Genomic DNA, 25,188 nt, shown 5'->3' with positions numbered 1-25,188 from the left:
TGCTCCACCTCGCTGTTTACTTCTTTTCTTGGTCTTTGGTTTATTTTTCATCGTCGACGTTTACGCGAAGCAGCTTCCAAACCCTTTTTCACACCATAACCAGCTGCACCAGAGATTCCTCCTAGAGCCGCCGCCTTACCAGCTGCTACTAAAGCTGGAATGAGTGCTGCCAATGGTAACAATCCCTCTTTTTGTGTCCTCCTACGTCTCCTTAGTTGTTTACGAACTGTTCGTTTGCTCTTCATGACACATACTACCACTCACACGTAAGTGCTCCCGCTTTTATCAACGTGGTCGTAGCGAAATCGTTGTTCGTATTCTTGCACGCAATTGTCAGATACTGGGGGTGTGAAATCAGTGATTGTGTCATCCAAGGTTTGCATCTTGATTAAAAATCCCTCAAACTCCTCCATTGGAAGTCCTCGCACGTAGGTTCTCAATTCGATCAATATTTTGTCGTAAGTGGTGTAGGCAAAGCAACACATGTCGATTTTGAACAAAAACGTTTTGAAATCGTTCCACTCGTTAATCACAGTTCCAGCGGCAGTTAAACAGGCAATCAGGAGGCTGTTTTCTAAGACGGATCCTATGACAATGCCTGCTGCCACAATGATCAATGCCAAAGCATTCAGACAACCGTGGCACCACTTAAAGTGGTAAAACATCTGGAGATGACACCACCATTGACGGTGGTAAAAGGCAAACAACCCATCCAATCGCTACAACAAATCTTTGTTTACCAACTGGACGCTTTTGTTGGATCCGTTCATTAGAGATACGGTAGTGATTGAATCTTGGGAAGAACTCATCACGATGTCTCGATGAATTTGTGACATCGCATACATCCTTCGTCCTTTAAAAGGTGGCTGAGAATCCTTTGATTGTCCGAACTGCCTGGATGTAAATCCAAGACCATGTATCCGAACGGACGTTCTGTCAAACGTTGAAACGTGTCTTGTAAAACTTGCCATTGGGTGGGAAATGCCTGTAACAGTAAATTTCTCGTGCCTGATTGATCTCGTGGATTCTTGAAGGCTACGACGTAGTGGGCGTTTCTGGAAATACTCTTGGCATATTTCCCCAGCGGAAACATGTCTTGGCACAAGTAGAGCACGGTGACATTCTGATGGTGAGAATGTTTGGTGAACAGATCCAACACTTGTTTATCGTTCCCTTCTTCAGCCATTAGATCGTCTAACACCAGTAATCCGCCTTTAGGAAACCACGTTTTCAATTGATCTGTGTCGGGAACGCCTTTGTGAAACTTGACCCCCTGTTCTTTCATGGGCTGAAACCAGTCTTGCCACACTCCACAGCAGTAATGTATTTGGGAGGGTGGGGTATGAAACAAATCGAGGTTGTTCAGTAAAAGTTTGGTGGTAAACACAGTCTTGCCACACCCTGAAGGACCCACCACCAATACACTGGAAGGGGTGTGAAATCGAAAAGACTCGCATCGTTCCATGAGTTCAAATGAGCAAACGCGCATGGACATGCTACTTTTGATACCACATGGAAAGGAAAAATTCCACCCAACGGGGAATCGAACCCTGATCTCTTGAGTGACAGTCGAGAATACTAACCATTGTACTACAAGATCATCACACAGAAAATGAACGTTTTCAATCGTATTTTAATGTCAAACCAACAATCATTACACTAAATATCTCACACCGCAACGAGGTGTCTTGGTGATGTTTCACTTTACACACTTTATCCCATTCTAACTCCTTCTCAATCAACTTCTTTAACATGTGGCCTATTTTGTGATCGTTGTCTACATAATCATGTTTCGAGAAACGGCTCAAGAACTCACTCATGCTTTGACCTCTCGCTCTGTCTTTTAAATAGAACAAGGCGTAATCACCACAGCTTTTACTGTAAATCGATTGCAGACTTCTCCTGACTTGTAAGTCTCTAAAGGTAGGGTGTAGCTGTCCATCACCTCGCACACATTCCCACTATGGGTCCAAAGCACCAGCCAGTGTTGGCTCGGTCTATCATGTGGATCTGTGTTTACAATGTACCCATGGGGTTCTTTCTTGATTGGTCAACGTGGTAATCGATCACAAGCCACCTCCCATAAAAGTAAGGTTTCAAAATGGCATCCGCTTTCGCCAAATGATCCAGTTGTACGTTATTCAGAGGTACTTCTTCCATTAGTGTTGGTAAATGTCGTACAACACGGCTTTGTTCTTGTCTATTTCCAAGAGGTTCTCAAACTCTCCGTACAAGATGACTGTGATGTTGTTACCTGGTGGGACACCAAAGTTCAGCACGATCTGTAACTCTCCTGACTGCTTGGGGTTCAACACTGGACTGTCCAAACATCCGTTGGCTGCATTGTCAAATACAAACAGTGTGCAATTCTTGCCTTGACCCCAGTCTTCGCTTCTGACCATGTTACCTTGATGTTTGCACAAACATCCTGTGGCTTGTAAGAATCGATAGTAACCTCTCAGATCTTGGGTACCATCGTTGTGCACTAGCTCCAGGGTCTCGTAAGGGTACTCTTCTCCTCTGACCAGTTGCCTGATGTTACTCACACCAAACGTTTGAAAACAGAATGGGTCACGTGCCACAGTACCATTGAAGGCTTCTGAAAGCACAAGCCCAACGATGACTCTGTTAGGAATTCTGCCTTGAAATAAATTGTTGCACTCGTATCTTTGCAGGTTCCTTTGCATGTTGAAGGTCCTGATTTCACTCCTCACGGTCGGGTAAGCCACTATGGTTCTGTTGACATTCATTTTCGTCATCAACTCTCGGTAGACACTGGGGTTGAGCCTTACTTGACACAGGTACATTCTCACTTTGACCTCGTGTGTCAATCTTCCAGCTACATCCACACCATTCAAGAACAAATTGGGAGAATTGAAGTACATCTGGATTCCAGTCTGCACACCAGGTACAAGCAATTTTTTTAAGTGGAACACCTCAATGGGGGGTGTGAACCTTAGCATGTGTCATTTTCCATCCATGTAATTGCCTTGTTCTGCTTTCATGAGTTGCACTGAAGCTTGTTGGTTGGAGGACAATGCTTGGAAAACCTCATGCCCATCTCCTTCCGTGTTTCTGTTGTTCACAGTCAATTGCGCTGGAAAGTCCAGGGCATTGTACCAACCTTGAGGTTTTAGCACAGTTTCTCCATCATCTCTGTTGTAGTTGAGCAATGTTTCCAGGTATGCTTTGTAGTGATAAGTGTCGGTCTGAGGACTGATCAAGGTACCATTGAGTCTCACACTGATCTGTTTGAACAAAGTGTGGGCCAAATTGTTCATGGGCCAGAGTCTCGTGGCTTGGACTACATTATCACCATTCGCCAGTTTGAGTGCCAACTCAATCTCAAAGAAACTTCGACTGAGATCCACACAATCTTCTTGAGGATCCACTTGGAATTCCACGGGGTTGATGCCTGTCGTGTAGGTCTGAATGGGTACAATGCGATAACTAGACATGCTGAGATCAGTGGGTGGAACGGTGAACAGGTTCAGTTGAGGACTCAGGACTGATTTGGAACCCGGATGTAACAAGCCACCGTCCACCAAGGTATCCATCATATTTTTCTTCTTCTTCTCTGTTGTCTTCTCGCTAAGATGTGAACCCAATCGTAGCCAACAGGTTTACTGACATCAGGACCAATCCATCCGCCTTTTTGTACCTTTTGTCGACGTTTGGAGGTTTTTGGGAACCCTTCACAACATGACGTTGACAACCCCTTTCTAGATTTGATGAGTCTCAAGCCTCTGGAGTAGATGGAATTCATTATTCACTGAAGATGTCGTTGAATTTTCACTTGATGTTTCTATCTAGGACTTCATAAGCTTTATGTTTCACTGCTTGTTTAACACTCCGTTTCGCACCCTCTTTCGCCTTTCGAATGCGATCTCGAGCGCCGCGACCGCTTTTTAACCCTTTCAGACCTCCTCTAACACTCGCTTTCAGCAGTTCATGAACAAAGCCACCTCCACCTTGTGGGGCAGGTTTGAATCGTGTTAAACTTCCACCTTTCATTCTCGTTTGAAGTGAAGGGTGAGAATCGTGTTTCCTTCACCAAATTCGGTCAATTCACCTGTGGTCTCCGACACTTGCATCTCAATAATGTCCAACTGGGCCTTGCACAACGGAATATATTGAACGTGGAGTGGTTCAAAGTAATGACTTCCATCCCCTGTGCGTCGATAATTGACCTCTCACAATAGATCCGTGACTTGATTTCCCACCGCAGAACTTCCTCCCACGTCGGAATAGATATGCAAAGAACGTGACGTCGAGCCCACCACGTTTTGAAAGGCTTTGTTGAGATTCGTGAAGCGCCAATTGCAAGTAACACTCAGATGAAAAAGGTCTTCTGCTATCAGCCAAAACACAGGCTCACCCCTGTCGTTTTTCAGATCGTGTGTCATCGTTTCTAAATTGGGTACCGTGTCGATAAAAACTCTTGACGCAAATTGGGTCCCAAGTCATAATTTTCAGGGCTTCTCTCCTTCAACCATCCCATCTTTAAGGCCAACATTTTATTGATCTTCAATGCTGGTGAGTAATTGGAGCGCATGTGTGCGGATTTGTTATCTGTTAGCAGATCATCTCCATCCCACGAAATTTCACGTACATTCTCTTTCCATTGGATGCTGTATAGCTCCTGCCGAGATGGTGTCCTTGGTAATTTAAGATGTGCCTCTGTTCGAAAAAAGTCACCATACTTTTCATGAAACCAACACCATCAATGTACTGTACCATGGCTCCGAGATCTTTTGGATCATAGTAGGCTCTACCAAACTTTAACTCACCAGAGGGGTATTTCAGGATCCAATCCATGGTAAACAGGATGTCGTTACCATGGACCAAGTTGGGGAGATGAACTTTCACATCTGGTAGCAAGATCCTAATTAATCCCACTTTCCGACTCAATCCTTGCAACCTGATGGGGTGGGGTAGTCGAATCTTGAAATGATTGCTTTGGTTCTGCGGAAACTCCGCGCGATTGCTGTGACTAGGTAAGGTGATGTAAAACTCCTCACTCATCCTCAAAGCTTTTTCACGTCCTTGTCAATCCAACTGTCGTATTTATCTGACCAACCTTTCCAACGTACCAAGACTTTATTTCCTTTTCGCTTCACGACCTTGTCCACTCAGAATAAATCATCCTTTGACACGTTCACTTTTTGTAAATCTTGTTCGTAAAAGGTACCCTTGAGCAAAGTTCCATCCAACTCCTCAATCTTGTAAGTGGGAACCACACCAGGTATGACACGTTGCACGACAAATACTTCTTCGGTCCATCCTGGTAAATACCCTTTCTTAAACTGTCGGAATTTCTTATTCAGTCTCACACTATCCTTTACTTTCAATGACCCTTTCTGCGGTTTTCTGGACAGACGTTTACCGTACATGCGATCCCACACTTCTTTTTCATTCTTGAAATTCACTTGGTTAGGTGCCATGCCGATGGTGTGATGGTAGGATGCATTGTATCCTTTGACCAAATCTGGCAACACCAGTAAATAGCTGCAGGTGTTCTTGACCGTGAAATATCGATACAACCTTTCCTTGAAAGTACGATTAAAACGTTCCCCGATACTAGCTTTGGTATCACCACTGGTCGAGAAATGGTGAATGTCTTTGTTTCATCAAGGCTGCAAACGTACTATTGTAGAATTCCTCACCATCATCGGTTTGTACATTGGTGGGTTTTCTACCCTTGGCACATTTCAAAATCTTCTCAAAGGCTTCGGTTACTGCTTTTCCTGTTTTAGTTTTGATGGGTTCCACCCAAGCGTACTTGGAAAACGCATCGATCACCATCAGTAAATAATGCATGCCTTTGTTGTATTTAGATATGTTTTGTATTTCCACCAGATCGGCCACCCATTGTTCATCTATGTTGAACACCAACACAGGTAAGGTAGGGAAACGTCTCCTTCGGGGTTTGTGAAGCGTGTAGCCCAAATCCTTTTCCAAGACCTCTCGCACTTTTTGGACGGGGAGTTTTAGGGTTTGGGCAAAACTGGTTACCCCACCCAAATTACCTGATTGGCTAGGGTTGTGATAAGATGTTAGTAACTTGGTGGCTTTTGATTTCTTCATAGCGTCGCTAATTTCAAAATGCAAGCCTGGACGAGGTCTGGGTGGTGTTCTCGGATGGTCAGGAACCACTCGTATGCTTGGGGTTGATGTTTCAGCCACATAATAAAGATGAGAAAACGAAAGATGTTTTGCTTTACGTCCGTGGCTTCAAATTCTTTGAGAGGGTCAGCACTGGATGCAAGAGGAATGACTACCCCTTGTGCATATTTGAGATACGCTCTTTCACACACTCGACACAACCAACACCAATACAAGTGACATTGTGTCTGCAGCAAAATGAACTTTATTGATACACTTTCGATCCTTTATACAATTTATACAATTTAGTTTACAGTATCAAATGGGTCTTCTTCTTTCTTATACAGATCACAAGTGTCCCAAGCTGTACTGGAATATCGGCAGCCTCCCAGATTACATTCTTTCCCTGGATTCCAGTCTCTGGCTAATTGGTAATCATCTGAATGATACAACCTATCTTTCTCCACAATACAATCTTCACACAAATTTGTGTCCAGCAAGAGGTCGAATCTTTCTTGCCACAAGTCGACTTCTTTGGCCATTTTACAAACTAGTTTGTACAGTTCGTGACAAACTCCTTGGTGTGTCGCTTTAACTGTCATTTCAACGGAATTCTCACTTTTTGTTCCAAGTCTTCTGTGATTTGCTGCATTGTTCTAATGGGTCTTAACAGAGAAACAAGGGCAACGCGCATCAGATACACCAAACCTATGGTGGCTGCAAACATGTTGGTATCTTCAGACAACTCAGGGGATCTGTCGCACACGACAAAATCAAAGGCTTTTGTACATCTATCATACATTACCTCATACCACTCTGAAGTAAAGAGAAACACCAAGCCACTACTTTTCATCCGTGGTAGGATGCAGTCTTTCCACTCGGGTCTTTTTTCTTCCAAATCTGTCTCCGACATACTTTCACCATTCCGATTATAAAACAAAAAGTCAAAGATGAACAGGGAGTCAATCAACGTGTTGGTATCTTGACCATTCTTCCAAATGGACCTTGACTTGACCGTCAATGATCTGCTTGATATGACTATCGTTGTTCTGGTTCGTGCAAAACTTCATGATGTTTCCAAGATGATTCAAACACTTTGACCGCTGATGGCTAAGTACTGATTTGACTTTTATACGATATGGATGTGACGTCATCTGGTTCGCGACTGGTGTATCACATGTTCATACATACATTAACGTCATACTTTTCCTTATTTGGTCACAAAATCCTATGATTGGTCAGAATAGTAAAGGTGGGAAAACACAGGACGCTGTCAAACTAGTTTGACGGCATCCTTCACAAAGGTTGATTTCCTTATTTGGTCACAAAATCCTATGGTTGGTCAGAATAGTAAAGGCGGGAAAACACAGGACGCTGTCAAACCAGTTTGACAGCATCCTTCACAAAGGTTGATTTCCTTACTTGGTTACAAAATGCCGTGATTGGTCAAATATGATGCCATGCTATGGAAAAGTACTGAACGGTGATTGGCTGATAAATCCCATATAATGTGTGTACCTATTCATTTCTTTACTCGCAAACATTGTTTGGTCTGAGCGCATCCAGAAGAGAGAAAGAATAAACAATATGACAGGAGAACCAGAAATGATACAACTTGAGAGTGATCATGGTGGAGTAGAAGTGCAAGATACATCATGTACCTCTTTCCAACCTGGAGATGTATCTCCTTGCCGTTATCCTAACACAAAATCAAAAAGAAAACAAAAAATGGCGGACAAATATAAGGAGAAGCAGGTGAAGAAGATCAAAAAGGAACCTGAGGAAGGTACAGAAACGTTACTTGATAAATGGTTACATTCGTACAAACCATCACCATTGAGTTCAACGAGAAAGTAGTGGTCAAGACCATAGAACCTCAACGAGAGACATTCACTACAACACCTTTATCTTAAAACAAACAAAGTTTAATTCCAAGCGCAAGGTTGATTTTAACTATTTTCTAAAAATCAAGACCATTTTAAAAAATGGTAGACTAAGTACGCGACAAAAGATTCGTTGTCTAGTAGAGGAAGAAGACGTGGAAAAGACAGAGTTTCTTCAAGACAAAGAGAAAGCAACAAAAAGAACACATGAGGCAAAGACATTTACTTAGAGGAAAAGAAGTTACACCAAGGCATGTTAGATTAGTAACACATACTTTAGAAACTTTAAAAAAAGTCAATGTTTAAATTTTTTTTTTCAATAGTGTCTGAGCACATTGATGTGGTGATGAGTAACGAAGACTTTAATGCTGATGAATTCTTAGACGGTATTACTAAAGAGTGGAACGATTTACCGAGAGTCGCATTGTCTGCCAACACCTTCGGGAATTCGCCACCACCACCACCACTACCAAGACCAATTACAAGAGTAGATACTGAGATCTTGTACCGTTGCCCACTACATGAGTCTGAGGCTTTACAGAAGAAAAAGACTGTCACAAAGTACGGGGAGTGGGAGTATTACAAGTGTCCTGTTGCCAACTGTTTTGTGTCCTGTGGTGTTGATCGTGTAGAGTATTACATAGACTCGGCAAAACGTCAATTGCACCAGTTCTACCTCAAGATCGAGTTGGACAAAATGCAGTGCTACTGTGAACGTCCCTTGAGAATGTCCCAGTCTCAATCTGAAAAAAACCCCGGACGTCTCTTCTTCATTTGTCCCAAACGTAACTGCAAGTTCTTCCAGTGGCCCGATCAAACCCTGAGTAAGAAAGTGAAAGCCTGGTTATTAGAGAGCCAACGCCCCTCCAATCACGCAGGTTACCCACGACCGCATGAATTATTCAAACCCAGCAGGCAGAATTATGTGTCCAATTGGATAGAACAATTGCCTTACAAGAAGCAATCTAACCGATTCTGCGATGAGCAGACAGTGAGAGATCACGTAATCCCCGAACGTGGCACCCCCTTTGACCAAGAGTTGTGGGACGAATGTCAAAAGGTCAACATCTTCAGCATAGCAGACCATCCCGACATCATTGAATTTCCACGGGAATTGAAAGGGCGTCTTTTCAATCCGAAAAAGGAAAGGGAATTTCCTGAAGACTTGTATACATTACGCATCATGGCCAAGGTCAGGGAACAAAGTAAAAAAGGTCGTTGGAGCTGCGATTGTTTCGCGGGAAACAGAAGACCGCATGATCACTAGTCGCCCGCGTAAACTAAACCAATCAAGATAATTCATGTCAAGAATGTTGATTGGTTCTAAAAAATACCATAAACTTAACTCTAGAGACATTAAATTTTCAGTCTCGAACAACATGGCTTCTGTTAAGGACAGCTTATGTCTCGTCAGACTTAGAGGGATTCTTTGTGCAAAAGAAATTTCAAGTGCGTGAAATGGGTTATTACTCTTGGAATGAACACTTTGGACGCCATGCTTTCTTCCAGCCAGCAACACTCAAAGACTTGTCTCACAAGGATAAAAAGACAGTGTGCTTTGCAAAGTATAAAATACACGGACTCACTTATCAACCCCGTTACCAAGAGAGAGCTTATGAGCAAGATCAAGCAGATATTGTCTTACTGCGCTTGTACAACCAATACAAGACGGGGAAAAGAACTGTGGTAGCCTCCAAAGGAGGTCATGTTGAAAAAGACTTGTTAAACAAACTGAACATTCCTTGTCTCGATTTAGAAACTTGGGGTTGCCCCAAATACAAACAGTTAAAACAAACGATTGTAAAACCGTTAGCGAGTTGTGGTTTTCACTTAAATGATAACATTCACCATTGTCCCATGACCGAGTGTCACATGTTTTGGTTATGGTTTCAAACTTATATCATGTAAATAATCAGTTTCCATGTCCTGTAATTTTAGGGGAAAAAATTGATATTGATTTATTTGTTTATGTTAGAAACCAGACTTTTTTTACTCGGTGAACACGGAAATGAGATTAATGACGTCATTACACCAGGCTTTTTACTCGGTCAACACGGAAACGAAATTAATGACGTCATTACACCAGGCTTTTTTTTTTTACTCAGTCAACACGGAAACGAGATTAATGACGTCATTACACCAGGCTATTTTTTTTTTACTCGGTCAACACGGAAATGAGATTAATGACGTCATTACACCAGGCTTTTTTTTTTTACTCGGTCAACACGGAAATGAGATTAATGACATCATTCCTCACCCATGAAAGGGAGCGGGGCTTCTGTTATCATGGATACGTCAAAATCAAGAAAACATTAGAACTCTTTCCCATAACAATACCTTTTCATAAACATCACTCACTGGACGCTCGTGTTATTATTATTCAATGAAAGTCGATAAAGTAAATATCAGTCTCTGTGTTCATTTTAAAGCAAAGTTTATTATCAAAATCCTAATTACAATGTGTGAGCTCTAGTAGCAACGCGCCCGAATTGTTAGAATTGATGCGCCCAACTTAAGAAACATCCATTGAATGAATTACATACTCGTTATTTAAATGCATGTCGGTTGACACAATACAATTCTATGATTTGATTCACTTCCCATGGAAATAAATAGTAAACAAACTCTCAAAAACGAATGTTATCCCAAAGGTTATTTACATGGCAAGTCACAACATAAAAAATTACATGATAAACATTCCTATCAATGTTTCGGATGACACTTTCTAAAACATTAAAAACTGTTACAATGTTATCCGTACTGATGTGGTATGGAAAATGAAACTGAAACAAAGCAAGACAAAACTACATTAATATAATGCTTTCTAACCTGTAATCATAAATGTCACGCTGGCGATAAACTATAAAAATACTGCAATAATTTTGAATTTCCTTGGGTAAAACATAGTCCAGAAATATGCAAAAATAGACTTGATTAAGTTCTGTATCAGCGTCACAAATTGCTAATGTTATCATAACATTAATTTGAGCGAATGGTGAATGGATCAGACCATATAAGATTCTCTCCATCAGAAATCGAACATGTTCTGCAGGAAGTGGGTAGCCAAATTTGAACTAAAGAGAAAAAAATCGTACGATTAATGTTTGGCATTCGTAAGCACATAGCCACAATGTGTATGTGGAATCCTTTTGACTTTGTGCCACGTGCACAAAACTAGCGTCGGTTTATCACTCACTCACTGGATGCACATGGTAGTCAAGTAAACCTTGAAACTGACATGTCGATACATAAAAAGTCAAACTTACTGCGTTAATTTGTTGTTTGACTCCTTCCCTATCTTGTATTGCTTCTTGAAGAGCGTTTATTGCTCACTGCCATGGTGAAACCTCTCTGTTACAAGGTTCAGTAAGTTCCACAGGTGGGAGTTCGTCACCTAGTTTTCTTCGGCAGTGGGGACACAGAGGTGAGTTTCTTTCCCATTCCCTTTGACAACTGTGGTGGGCAAATTTCTTGCAGCATGGGAAGCGTAGGACATTTCCTCCGATAATATTGAAACCATGGTTCCCATCGGTCAAACAGAATACACAGTGTTTGTCGCGGGCAGTTTCCGGCACTATTTCTGCATCCAAACCACGTAGCCTTCGGGATTGAAGTGGCACCATGTTTTTGCAATGAAAACTGTAAAATACTCTGGACTTGATTTCACTCGATTTGCGTGAAGTAATATTAGCTAGCATGACGCCTATTTCAAAGTGATGCATTTTTTTTCGAAAGGACGAGTTTTTCAAAGGCACGGTATTTCAAAGACTACCCTGCCGTTCTTGCCGCCATAATGCACTAATCTGATGGGTTCGGCAAAGTGTCGACGGTTCGTGCCACCATAATACACTTATCTGATTGGTTCGGCAGAGCGTCACACCACTCTGATTGGCTCGCTAAACATAGATGGTACATGTCACTCAACTTGGGTGTGCTCATAAAAGATCAGGCATAGTAGACAAAAAATATTCTCATTCTCACTCGTGGAAAAATGGCGGTCAGTTTTGAAAACGATTACATTATGCTGTGTCACGACCATGCTGAGCACATCAATGAAAGGCACGTGGATTTGGACAAGGAATTTGCAGCCTCCAAATTCCTGCGGACCTTTAATTTAACGTCAACTGTGGCCTTTCTGGCAAGGAAAACTTTCGTCGATAGTGACGATTATGAAATCATCGAAGAAGGTTACAAGACAGGTCATGGCCACTATTACATGTACGTCTTCAAAATGAAGAAAGTAATCGAAGTCTGTCTGTGGGGTTATCCCACAGACGAGATTTGCTTGTATTTCTCATGGAAGGAATCGTACGGCGACAAATTTTGTGTCATTACGGCATATCCGTTCTCCCGAGTGTATCATCCCGTACGAAAATGGAAGCCCTGTAAAATGACTGCGATTTGGCTCATCGTTGACTGGAAGCCTTTTTGCAGCCGATTAGCAGTGAAATGACAGGCATTTAACAGAATTCAGCAAAAACTGCTAGCTGCACTTTGACTGCACCGAGCTATGATCTTCAACAGCCACATTGCAGTTATTTACCAGCTCAGCTTTTGCTGTTGAATGACTGTTGTTTGTCTTCTGATGCAATCAGTAAGTCGCAATACGACCTTACGTTAAATATTAATTAATTTGTGTCCACCGCTGAGGCTGTAATCCGAAATAACCCGTTATAATTATACGACTGCAGTTTCGCTTCCCGGTCTTCTCGCGTATAGCCACAGATATACGCATGTAATTATAAACCAACCGCTACATAAATGATTGAGCTAGCGAGACACAATGAACCTACACGACTGATAAAACTGTATACGTTTGCAAGCTTGCAAATAAGAGACGATGAAATAACTGTTGAGCTCTCTGCTTACCTTTATTTCAACCTGATTCATTTGTGCTACATTTGAATTTAATGCCTTCGATCTTCAGAGTTGAGCTGAATTAGCAGTAAAAGTGTTTCCAAACCGCAGTCAAATACAACAATGAACGCTTGTGTTCAGCAGTAAACTTACAGCAGATCCGTTGCGCTAGAAGCACGCGGTAAGAAATGGCGCAAACTTTCGATCGCTATATCTGAAGTTTATCAGTCCCTTTGAAAAACCAATCATGGAACACGTTCTAAATTCCCATTTCAGGCTTGAGTCACGAAATGATAAGCCACGTATGGCGGTATACTTGCTTTCCAAATGATCTGAAAGGTACTAGAAAACTGTAACTCTCTTTCCTTTAAAATACGAAACTAACATGTGCTATATGCATGCGATGTAAATTAACAGACATTTTTGTTTTTGTTTTTTTCTCGTCGCGCAGGAGTCTCTACGGACACTCTATAACCTGCGAACGCAGATGCATTTCCAGTTGCCGCTTCGAGATGCATCTGCGTTCAAGGGTAGATTCTCTATGACAAAACAAAAAGGTCACCTGGCCGGCTAGCTGACCTTACTTGTGATAATTGAAGGGTGCTGGCGTGATAAATAGTAGACTGTTCACAGCCCTCTATTTTTTCGTATTTTTCGATCGATGAGTGCGCGGTGAGAACGGGGAGAGAGAACTGGACTGAGAAACAGAGTGGCTGAGAACAGTCTAGATAAGTAGTAACAGGAAAGCTCAAGCCGGCTTCCCGATATGCAAACTCAAAAACACAGCAAACCAGAAAAAAAAATGGACAAGCTGTTTTTTCCAAGTACTTTGCAGCACGTTTAAGCTGACACTATTCTAAAACTTTTAAAATTTTGATAGGGTTTTTGGTGGCTATTTTTTTACAGGAGAAATCATCTCATTTACTGTGTGTAAAAAGGAACCTCCCAATAAAGATCGCAGTCAGTTCATAGCGAGAAAATTAAAATTTTAATCAATACCCGGTCAATATTACGCTAATTACATGTAAACAAATACTCGCAAACAATTAATCCTTCTCACATCGGTTAGGAAAAGAAATTACAAATGAGCGGTCTGGAAAGTCAGCCACGTCGATGTATACACATTTTGCTAAAATACAAGATATAGGAATAACCTGAACTTTGTTTTGATTAGGTTTTTTTGTAACTTGAATGTGCGATGCACATGCCCCAGTGATGCTGTCTTGGATAAGACTCTCTACTTTCTTTTCCAACGGCGTGACAAGTGCTAAATTATACACTGTTGGAGTGGACATTTCTGGCCCAGGGGTGACACACGGCTTTTGGACTTGGAGGTAGAAAATTACTTGCGCATATGACACTTCATTTTTGCTCGAAAAATACTTTATAGTATAACTGTTGTGGCATTTCACTCTTTTGTAATCTTTTGAGTGGTAAACATCGTTTCCTCTTCTCATTCGCGTAAATACCCTTGTCCCAGTTGATTCAGGGACATATCCAAAATAGTCTGCTAACGCACAAAACGTTCTTTCGTCCACTTGTTTCTGTTCTACTCCCCCCATGGCAAAAATGCCCTGTTCTATCTCTGTTTCGCGTGTACACGCATGCGGGGAAGTGACTTTTTTGTAGAATTCTTCCACCCCAGAACCCTTCGGTAATTGAGTTTCTAATTGGGGTAAGCGTTGCATGATAGAAATTGCTGAAGCAATTTGAAAGGGGACATTTTGCGTTCCGTGAAACAGTTTCAATATTTCGCCATTATAGTTTTCAAAGGGAAAACACGAATGACTCCATAATGGCCCAAGGTTCCTCACATCCTGGGGAATATGTAACAAATAGTGCAGGTTGGTAGTCTGGTACCTCATACCATAAAGTTCTGCAAAGGTAACACAAAAGTGTTCTATTAAATTTTCTGCATGGACAAGCTGTGCGTTCGTTATCTGCTCCATAGACAACAAAAAGATCGCTTCACTTAATAGCATAAAGTGTTCGTACCAAGCATCTGGAAGGATGCTGTTCAGAACTACAGCTCCGTAAAAAAGATGAAAGGAACGGAGTTCTGATGCCTTCCAATACTTGCCGTGGTTCTCGATGGACCGAGGGCAGCGCGAAATCTTGTTAGGGGGCTTTATCTCTGCTAGTCGATTATCCACCTCGGAAATTCTGTTTGCGATACAGTAGGTTTCATTGCTATGGCCGCTGCCAAACCATAACTTAAGAAGCAGTTTCATAACTCCCTCTAAAACGCAGTGCATATAATCGACAGCGCTTCCTCTAATAAGGTCATGGTATTTCAAAGCTGCAAACCAGCAAGGCCCTTTTATTCCATCAACAGTCATGTGCTTTTCGAACGCTTGTCTCGCATCTTCACGCGTTTGTTCATGAGTTCTAGCAGGTCCAGTGGGATCGGATGATTCAAATGGAAATGCATGAACGGTACCACCTTTTGATGTTCGGACGCTGATGCCTGGTTTCTTGCATTTTAAGCAACCGAAAAAACCATTGTACTGTGTACTGTTGCAAACCATACATTTAGCAGGCATGTCGCACGTGCCAAGCAAAAGGATAGCCTTCGAAATAAAGTTCTCTCCAGAGGGGCTTTTGGCTTCCATTCCGTCAGTTTCTAGCTTAGACAGAGCAGTATGAAAAGGCTTTAAGAAATTAAGCATGATTGGCTTTGATTCGCCATACCACAACCCTGCCAATATCAAGTTTTCTTTTTGAAAATGCTGCGGACAAGGAAGTTCGTTGATAGCAAAATACAGCGGCCATAGGGAAAACTTCGAAGACTTAAAGAGGGGCACCCCGTCTGTGTTGTAGGTAAAAGATAAATTACGCTTATCGCGTAAGAAGCTGTTCTCGTGTTCAAAGTGCTCTTTGTAGAGTTCACCATCGTAGACATCTTCAATCACGTTTGGTCTCCTACTACGTTTGAATCGATGATCAAGTAAATTAAAGAATTTTGGCTTGGTGAATAGTGACTGTAGTTGGGAAATCAGGGGAACTTCCAAGCAGTAACATAAACCGCCAATGCTCCTTAGGTCTCGCTGGCACATCATGTTAGGGCAGATATTTGTCTTAGTCTTGTCAGTGATTTTCTCCAAACATCCAGCATAAAAGTAATGGTAGACGATTGGGTTTGTGACATTATGGAAGTGTCTCTTCAGTTGGAACAGTGATTTTGGACACAAGTTTGGCAATAAACAGTGAAGGTTTATAAGACAAAGAATGTCATTTAAAGCCTCGCCCGTTAATGAATGACGAATTGCCACAGTCAAAATCAAAAGAATACTTATGCCAACAGTGATTGTCGCCCCTTCATAGAGTGGTTTGCTGTCGGTGCTTTCTTGGAATTCGTAGCCCTCTCCTTCTGCTTCATCAAAACGAGGTGGCAAGAAAATGCTTTCCTCTTCAACATCACACTCGTCATCAATTGTAAATGGACGATTCACTTCTTGCTGAATTGTTGTAAGTTCTTCTACTAAATGGTTCTTCAACTCTTCCATATGTTCGTCCAACCAATTATCGTTTTCTTCTCCTTCTTTAACCATGTGAGATGCTGAAGCGTGCATCAAGTCAAGATATTTGTCTGGGACCTCAAAACGAGCATATTTTGAAAATAGTTCGTCTGACTCTTGTAATGTTAGACCGCTAGTACAAGGTCCAGGGCCTGGTTCTTCAGGGATAATCGGAATGTCGTTTGAAGGTTGCTCGTCTGACTCGTCTTGTAATGTTGAACCGCTAGTGCAAGGTCCAGGGCCTGGTTCTTCAGTGAAAATCGGAATGTCGTACTTCTTGTTTTCAACTGCCTGATCTCCAACAGGTACACAACTAGCAACAACTTGTTCGATGATTTCAGCAGTTGCATTCGTCATGTTCGAATGCAAATTTTCCACAAGCTCAGATGGCCTTTCCATATTGATGCTACTAACAGCAGTTTACAAGTATTTGATTGATTTGGATAACGTTTGTATGATTTTAAAATTTTATTCGTGTGTCGATACCATCAACAGTCCCGCATCGATTATCATCATGTGTCGGAAATTCCGCTCATTGGATTTCACCTCGGCCCCAGCAGTGTGCACGAATCACGCACGCTAGCTAGCAAATGAAAGACGTAAAAGAAACACAAAAAAAAACGGTACAAGCATGACGCAAGTACTAAAGTTTTTATTAAGAGGTGTTAGGGTTGCGTTTTCAGCTTAAGCATCGCATGAGTTGGCTTCTAGGCATGGCTTTTAGCAACATAATAGTGTGGGCGATGACAGCTTGGTAGTTTATTCGAACACGCACCCACATATGCCTAGATCTGTTCAAAACGGCTGAGCGTAATGAAAAAATGTGAGGATGTGAGCTAAAAAAAGATGTTGCGCTTGATCACGACCGCAATTTATTTAAATTTTGACCTCCGAGCCGCTATATAAAAGTTCAAGATGAGGTGGAAATCAGAGACCACAATCAAGTTCATATCATGATCATGCCCCTTTGATCTTTACAAGTCATTTCATCACCCCACAGAATTTGTTTCAAGATTCTCACACAACTGGAAAATAATATATGTAGTTTGTTAAGGGCATTTTTCGTTGCTTTATCACCAAAACGTAGCATGACTCGACAATAAAACCGACTTTCTGTTGGTCCAGATGATATAAAATATTACAAGTTAGTGCTTATTGACGGTTATCCACGCACATAATCAAATTAAAAAGGGTTATTGGTTCTCTTATCTTCGTAAGATACGGTTGCTTGGCAGAGACATGCGCAACGTTTTGGCGGTTTATTCAAGTGAAATCCTGACGGTTGCTTTTGCTGTAGCGTGGAAAGCACTTATCGAAACCATGGCTGGCCTTTCATCAATTGCTAGCGATTTGAATAAGCTACACGAAAATCAGATCGAAGACAAAGTAGACGAAGAAGGTGCCCAAACACCAAAGCTGGCAAAGTCAAAGCGAAAATTTGTTATCGTGTTCTGGGTGGAGACGAAAGAATTCAACGTTATGGCCCTGTCCAAGATCCCAAAAGAGTGTAGGGAAGAGGGAAAGATTACGAAAATAAGAGCCGAAGGAAAGCCGTGGACTGTAAAATTGGTTCAAATCAGCGGTAAGTGTTGCACTACTGTTGTTAATACTTGCTCCTAAACCATAATCTCTATTAGTAAAGCCCGTGATGCCATTCCCTTCTTCAAAAGCGGCCAAAAAAATTGAGACGCTTTGGCTCTAAAAACAAGAAACAGAGTAGTTTGCACCCTCCTATTGGAGCTTAGATCAAGAAATTTAAACTCAAAGGGGTCGAGGGTAAGAAAAGGGTATAATTATTTAGTATAAAACGACACAGAATTTAATACAGAGAATGAAGTTGAACCGTCAAAATTTAACTTACAACGTTCACCCTATCACGTGACAGTGTGCTTTTCGATGTTTCGTGACATTTCTCCTTTGACCACCTGTGACACTCCAAGGGTTTGCTTTGTTTACCGTAATTTTCTCAAATAAACGCCGGGTTGGCTTCATATTTAAAACCAAAATCTAGACTTTTTCCACTGATGAAGGGCTACACGGAAAAAAAATTATTCCCATTTGCCATAGCAACATTTGTCACTGATCATACGGAATACAGTCCGCGCAACCGAAATTCAAACAGAGGCCAACAGCATCACACACATTTTGCGCTCTTTGATTGGTTGTGATGAGCGAGAGACAACAGAGAAATTACATGAAGTGAGGCGCGAAGAAATGTTCATTATGTCTCGAAGACGAAGTGCTGGCTTCTGTTTTCACTCCTTTTTCTTACCTTACTGAGTTGACAATCTTTCAAAGGGAAGTGCAGCGACTAATTTTGATTTAGTGTGTGATGCTGTTCGTGTCTGAATTGCTGGAATGGTGATCGTCGGTTGAGATTCATCTGAAGTCTCCGATATTGCTATGGCCGATTCGACTCGACATCGAGGAACTAGGTTGTTATTAAAAACCTGTTAAAACTGTCTTCCAGACCAAAAAAACATTTTTACGAGGAAGCGAAAATCATTCCCTTTCTTCTTCACTTCATTAAAAAGTTCGATGTCTGCTATCTACGTCTAACCAGCGCTGGGTCGACAACTATTGGCATGTTGCTCAGTGGTTTTAGGACCTTCGCTAAGCTGGATGCCTTTCAAACAGTTATTGCATTTCGGATAGACTGGTCTTGTCAGGAAGAAACTGTAGAAACTTTGTTTTGTTTGATTTGTAAAGATTGTATCTTGATTATATTAAATTCTTAATTTTGAGAATTGCAAAATCTGTTTGGCAGAATATAAAAATTACACAGTCAAATTGATATAAATTGATAACAATAATATAACTGAAAATACTGGAACCAGTTTGGCGATCGTTATGACATGGCTTTTGATAACTTTCCTTTCAGAAAACAAAAAAGAGCTTGAAGAGAAAATGAATCTTCTCATTGAAGAAATTTCAAAAACTAATAAGGAAACAGAGCTATCAGAAAACGTTCCTTCAACTAGTGAGAACGAGAGCTCAAAGAAATGAAAACGTAGCGTGCTGGTGGCTAAAAACGATCAGGAGGTAGACCCAGAGAAAAAACAGAAAAGAAAACGAAGCTTCTAATCAAGCTAAGCAGCAAAAAAAGGAAGCTAAGAAGCAAAAAGAAAATCTGCAAATTGAAGCCTCGCACAAGGCAGCAAGAGAGTACTTTGAACACAAGATGAGAAAGCAACAGCAACAGCAGCAGCAACAGCCACTGCAACCTCAAAACCAGCAGCAATGTCAGGAACAGTTGCAAGGGCAACAGCAGCAGCAACAACTGCTGCTGCAACATCAACAGAAACCACAACAGTGGCAGGAAGAGCAACACCTGCAGCAGCAGCAGCAACAACAGGACCAGCAGCAACAACAACTGCAGTTGCAACAGCAAGTGAATCCACAACAGTGGCAGCACCAACAACAGCAAGAGAATCCTCAACCATGGCAACAACAACAGCAGCAGAATCTGCAACCATACCAGCAACAACAACAGCAGCAGAATCTGCGACCATACCAGCAACAACAACAGCAGCAGAATCTGCAACCATACCAGCAACAACAGCAGCAGAATCTGCAACCATACCAGCAACAACAACAGCAGCAGAATCTGCAACCATACCAGCAACAACAACAACAGCAGAATCCGCAACCATACCAGCAACAACAACAGCAGAATCTGCAACCATGGCAGCAACAACAACAGCAGCAGAATATGCAACCATGGCAACAACACCAGTTGCAACAGCAGCAGAATCCAACAGGGGCAGCAGCAGCAGAATCCACAGCACCTTCAGTTGCATCAACAGCAGAAACCACAACAAAGGCAGCTGCAACCACAGCAACAAATGCCAGGCCATCAGCCAACAGAAGTACAAGTGAATACTGCTTCTGTACTGCACCTTGATCAACCACCACCTCCAACTTTTGATAGGCAATCTGGCCAGACTACACCAGAAGTTCATGACCTGACTGACCACCATTCCTACTCAGATTTGTCACTTAATGCTTCCACTTCTTCTTTGAATTCCTCTTTGTCATCTACTATTTACAATGCAGTGCATCCTGCAGATGACTTGACCAATCTGGAAAATGATAATAGCTTTGATATGGACATGGCAATGGATTCAGACTGCCAAAGCTGTCTTGACAAGGATGCTGAGATCAGACTGCTCAGAGAGGAAGTGGATGAGCTTCATTATCTAGGTATGGTCAGTGTTATTATTTCTCAGTCAGGACTGCAATATTACAAACTTGAATACCATGTATATTGAATCATTTTTGATATAGTAAAAAACATAATAATATTGAAAGGTTGCAGAAACTTTTCGACATCATGTCCAAATAAAATTTGGTGGTATTTAAGCAATTGCTAAACTTCTAAAAAACCTAGTCAGGTGCCACTTATGAAAATTCCCAGCATCACTTAACTACACTAACGGTTTGTTTTCCAAATCTTACTTATGTTACAGTTCCACCTCCTCAAGTACTTGAATATCTCCAGAAAGTTACTGATTGTTTTAAGGTAAATGATGAGACATGTTTGGCAAATCAATTGCATCTTGGTGTAACTTAAATGTTGATGCAATCCATTAATTCTTTGCTATGTTTATTTCCCAAGGGTGAAACACAACATTTCACGTCAACACCTTTAGTGTCAAAAAACGAGACAATAAAGTCCGCCTTTACAGCCAAAAACTTGTGTCTGACTGGAAGTGCTTCCCAAGGCCAGGTAAGGCTTATGAATTGTAAGGTTAAGATACTTGGCAAAAGTTTTTATTTGCCAAGTTGGAAGGATGTGGCTGGGCTAGAAAGTGTGCAGTTCCATTTTTAATTTCCCATACATTTGTTTATATTTTTTCCCGCAAATTGACGCTGTTCGCGGGAAAATTATAGACAAATGTATGGAAAATTAAAAACGTAACTGAACGCTTTCTAACCCAGCTACAGTACTTCAAACTTGGCAAATAAAAACTTTTGCCAAGTATCTTAACTGTACAATTCATAAGTTGTCCAGAATTCGATTTTTGTAAAAGATATTTGCCGTCGGATTCCCATACAAACACTGTAATTTCTACCCGCTTTGCCTACTCGTCAAAACCGTGATAAGGCCTATTCATGATCAATTTTTCTTCCAAGGTTGCGAAGTTGTTTGCTAACCACATCAGCAGATTTCTGATCTTTACAAGGCATAATGATCGGTATTATCATCCATATGGGGCTGTCAGATGGTGCGTGAATTAGGTCTGGAGGGTGATAGATAGCCGAGTTGATAAGCTTCTTTAGATATTTTAATTTAAAAAATATACCCTTCAAGTTCTTACTTTGTTGCGAAAGGAACTCTGGTGTAGAAGACAAGCGTTTTGCATGGTCTAGCATAGTTCTCAGATTGAAGTGAAATTTGTACCTGCTGTCGACATGACACTCAAGCAGACTTGATACGCGCAAAACTTTTTGTTTTAATTTAAGCAGCGCTAATCATGTTTTATGACATTCTGTATTTCTTCTTTTTCACACTTCTATTTTCATATATATGTATATGTTAATTTTTTCATATTTCACGTTTGATAATGATGAAATGAAGTCATCGAATCATCAAGTCACTTTTTTATTGTTAATTTTCTTGTTTAAATAGTAATAATAATAATAATAATAATGATTGAAGTAATGTTGAGCAGCTCTCAATAATTGAAAAAATGTTGAAACGATATGACCCAATGGTATTCTGGGTAGACTACCTTGGTAGGGTTAGCATTTATCCTTTTATAAATAATCAAGATACTTTCTTTCTTTGAGAGCCTTAAGGGCATGATTTATGCAACCTGTCTTATTATCATGTTAATTCTGTCACAGATGACAATTATTTTTCCCAATTTCCCAGCAAATATTTGGGTTGCATCGTTAGTGGTTTATGCTTTTCGTGGGTCAATGATTCTACAATCAGGTTTATATAGTAATTATCATTGTTGTGTCATTTATTCAGGGTCAACACCATGATCTATTTTCTCCTGGAAATGGGAAGCAGGAGCTCTATACTGGAGCAGGTGTGTATGTCTCCTGTGTAGAGCTCCATCACATCCATGACAGGGCTGGATTTAATCCAGCGGACATTATCACATCCATGATGTCACTTTTATTCACCCAAGAGGAACTGGCCACCTCAGTACCCTTTCGGGAGAATGGCTCAAAAACCAAAGGGAAAGTTCTGCAACAGCAGATATTACATGCAATCATAGGTAAAAATAATTTGATATGTCATCTTAAGTTAAAATAAGATCCAGAGGAGCTCTGTCAAGGTCTGTTTAGACAGTTTAATTATAACTTGACTTTATTACTCATGAATCAGCTTTCTTCTAGCTGAATATTATTATTGCATAGCAAGACTTCTCAATCTGATCAGCGAATTAATGTAAAATAATGGTCACGTCTGCACAAGCACCATACAAACTGTTCATGTATACAGCAGCAGTTTTAATGATTTAATGAGCAATTCTCATTTCTTATCTGTCTCTTTTCTTTGTGTTATAATTTTTCAGCTTATGCAAAGAAATGCCATGCCCTGTGGCAGAAAGAAAACAAACTGTCCAAACCACAAAGGGTGTATGACTGGAACAAAATTGTTCGTAACAAGTGCACTTCAGCTGCAAGGAAGGCAAAGAAGCAGCTCAGCTTCAGCTTTAATGCTAGTCACGGATGCAGCTAAGTGGACAGTAATACATGTATATTAGTTAAACTAGTAGCATAGCAAGTGTTAGTAACTTGACATGTAAACACTTAAACTAATGCAGCATAATCCAAAAAAGAAATCAGAAAAGAGTGATATTTTTTCATTTTTGAGATACAGGCAGTTAAAGGCTCAAACCAAGCAGCTCTTAAAACACTCTAAGTTCATTTATAGGTATATTCATTTAATATACTTAATGGTAAGTTTTTATTAACACAAGTTAGTTTTTTAATTTAAAACTTTGGCCGTCAAAATGGCAGTTGCTTTTCACACAAAATACCGCATGATAAGAAAAATAATATCACTCTACAAGTCAAAAATGCAAAGTTTACCGGTATATAAGTTTCAAATTAGGATCTATGTTAATGATACTGGCTGTATTATATAATTAAATGCGCCTTCGTGATTAAGATATATTAGTTATATATTTGAGCCAAGATAGTAAATATAGAAATATCTGAAATGCCTGAAGCTGAGCTTCTTTTTCCCAGCTCCTAATATATGCAGCTGCATTTGTTGCAAACAATTTTGTTCCATATAAATTTATTTTACAATTTGTATTTTTCTAGTCAATTGCAAAAGAAAACTAAATAAAGTTTTTAGCTGGAACAGATCCATGCTTTATAGGTTTCAATTATTATTCATCCGAGTTTCATTTTATTTAACCCAATGACTCCATGATATATAAGATCCAATTTTACATAAAGTTATAAATAGAAAACATGTTAAATACATTTGACTGTTTATCAGCTGCCAAAAGGCTTGAACAGTCAAAGGTAAGTCAAACTGCAGACCTAGTATTTATTGCAGGACTTCCTTAAAGGTCTGTGGTTTTAGTGACAGTTGCAGTCAAAATGCAGTCGCTAGGCAGCCAAGTTACAGGAAATACCATGAATTCCTGAACTTTCTATCCCAAAACTGAATTGACTGCATTTTGACTGCCTATTAAATTTGACTGCAGAATGACTGTATTATGACTGCATGAGCAGTCATACAAAAGTCAAAAAATCAAAGAGTCACAGGCAAACTGCAGTAACTTAAAAACAGTCAAACTGCAGTTATGTGGCAGGTAAACTGCAGTCAAAAAAAAAGTCAAAAAAAAGAGCTGCTGCAGCCCTGCCAATTTGGTAAGGGATGTCTCCTTGAAGCAGGGAAAGCAAGGCATGGCGACCTTTTAAAATCCTACATACGTTATGTAGGTAAGAACCAAATGGCTCTTTTAGGAGCCACCACATTAATAAAAGTCAATGGTCCAACGTGCTTTCCCGAATTCTTTTAATTTTGTGCTCGAGCACGCGGAGACACGCACTTATTATTCACAAAATCAATTATCAATTATCAAAACTGCAGCGACCTAAAATTCAGTTTGACAGTGTCCTCAAAACCAGCAATGAATTTGATTGATGAACCACTCTTGGCAGCTGTCCCTTCTTTTGAGAACGCGGACCGAGACAATGATTTTCAAGAGGTAATAAATATAACCTGAAATTGGAGTACATGTCGGGTGAATACAAATCCGTACCGTTATTTTGAAATGGGTCGTTGAAATTGAATGGAAAAGATAACTTCATACTTTAACTTACATGATTTAATCAGACCTGAAATTTGAAGATGGCTAAGGGCTTTGACAAGAAATTATTTTGATTTTGAATTAGGTCACTGAAATTGAATGGAAAGGAAAAGCCTTTGTGCTTTTCAATACCACTACATAATTTAATGATAACCTGGAATTTCAAGGAGGGTACGAGCATTCAATAGAAACTCTTTTGATTTTGAATAGGTCACTGATGATGAATGGAAACGATAATGAACCTTTGTGTTTTTTATATCAATACGTGATTCAATCAGACCTGGAAGTTGTAGGCAGTTACGGTTTATGAAAAAAATTCTTTTGATTTTGAATAGCTCGCTGTAATCCTTTATATCAGACCTGGAATTTGAAGGTGGTTACGGGTTTTGAAAAGAAGTTCTTTTGATTTTGAATAGCTCGTTGTAATCCTTTATATCGGGCCCGGAATTTGAAGACAGTTACGGGTTTTGAAAAGAAGTTCTTTTGATTTTGAATAGCTTGGTGTGATCCTTTATATCAGGTCTGGAATTTGAA

General features: G+C 40.5%; 5 protein-coding genes across 5 annotated transcripts in view; all 5 read right to left on the bottom strand.

Annotated features, from left to right (window-relative positions):
* Positions 1–808: 808 nt before the first annotated feature.
* Positions 809–1,495, bottom strand: LOC145486745 (uncharacterized). Its single transcript, XM_081465456.1, has one exon. The coding sequence runs from the start codon at positions 1,493–1,495 to the stop codon at positions 809–811; it is 687 nt and encodes a 228-aa protein (XP_081321582.1).
* A 649-nt stretch (positions 1,496–2,144) lies between these two features.
* Positions 2,145–2,963, bottom strand: LOC145486743 (uncharacterized protein F54H12.2-like). Its single transcript, XM_081465455.1, has one exon. It carries the CDS (start codon positions 2,961–2,963, stop codon positions 2,160–2,162), a length of 804 nt encoding a protein of 267 aa, XP_081321581.1. The 3' UTR covers positions 2,145–2,159.
* Positions 2,964–2,966: 3 nt separating this feature from the next.
* LOC145486748 (uncharacterized protein F54H12.2-like) lies at positions 2,967–3,560 on the bottom strand. Its single transcript, XM_081465459.1, has one exon. The coding sequence runs from the start codon at positions 3,558–3,560 to the stop codon at positions 2,967–2,969; it is 594 nt and encodes a 197-aa protein (XP_081321585.1).
* Positions 3,561–5,923: 2,363 nt separating this feature from the next.
* The window catches only part of LOC145486742 (uncharacterized), a 307,059-nt gene continuing 287,794 nt past the window's right edge, over positions 5,924–25,188 (bottom strand). The window contains exon 2 of the mRNA XM_081465454.1: positions 5,924–5,952. The gene's annotated coding sequence lies outside the window, so the exon portion shown is untranslated. The remainder of the gene's footprint in view (positions 5,953–25,188) is intronic.
* LOC145487614 (uncharacterized) lies at positions 13,186–16,762 on the bottom strand. The gene has a single exon (XM_081466432.1). It carries the CDS (start codon positions 16,760–16,762, stop codon positions 13,892–13,894), a length of 2,871 nt encoding a protein of 956 aa, XP_081322558.1. The 3' UTR covers positions 13,186–13,891.

Source organism: Orbicella franksi, chromosome 5 (assembly GCF_964199315.1).
Source record: "Orbicella franksi chromosome 5, jaOrbFran1.1, whole genome shotgun sequence".
In the NCBI taxonomy this organism is placed as follows: domain Eukaryota; kingdom Metazoa; phylum Cnidaria; class Anthozoa; order Scleractinia; family Merulinidae; genus Orbicella; species Orbicella franksi.
This window is presented reverse-complemented; position numbering and strand designations above follow the sequence as displayed.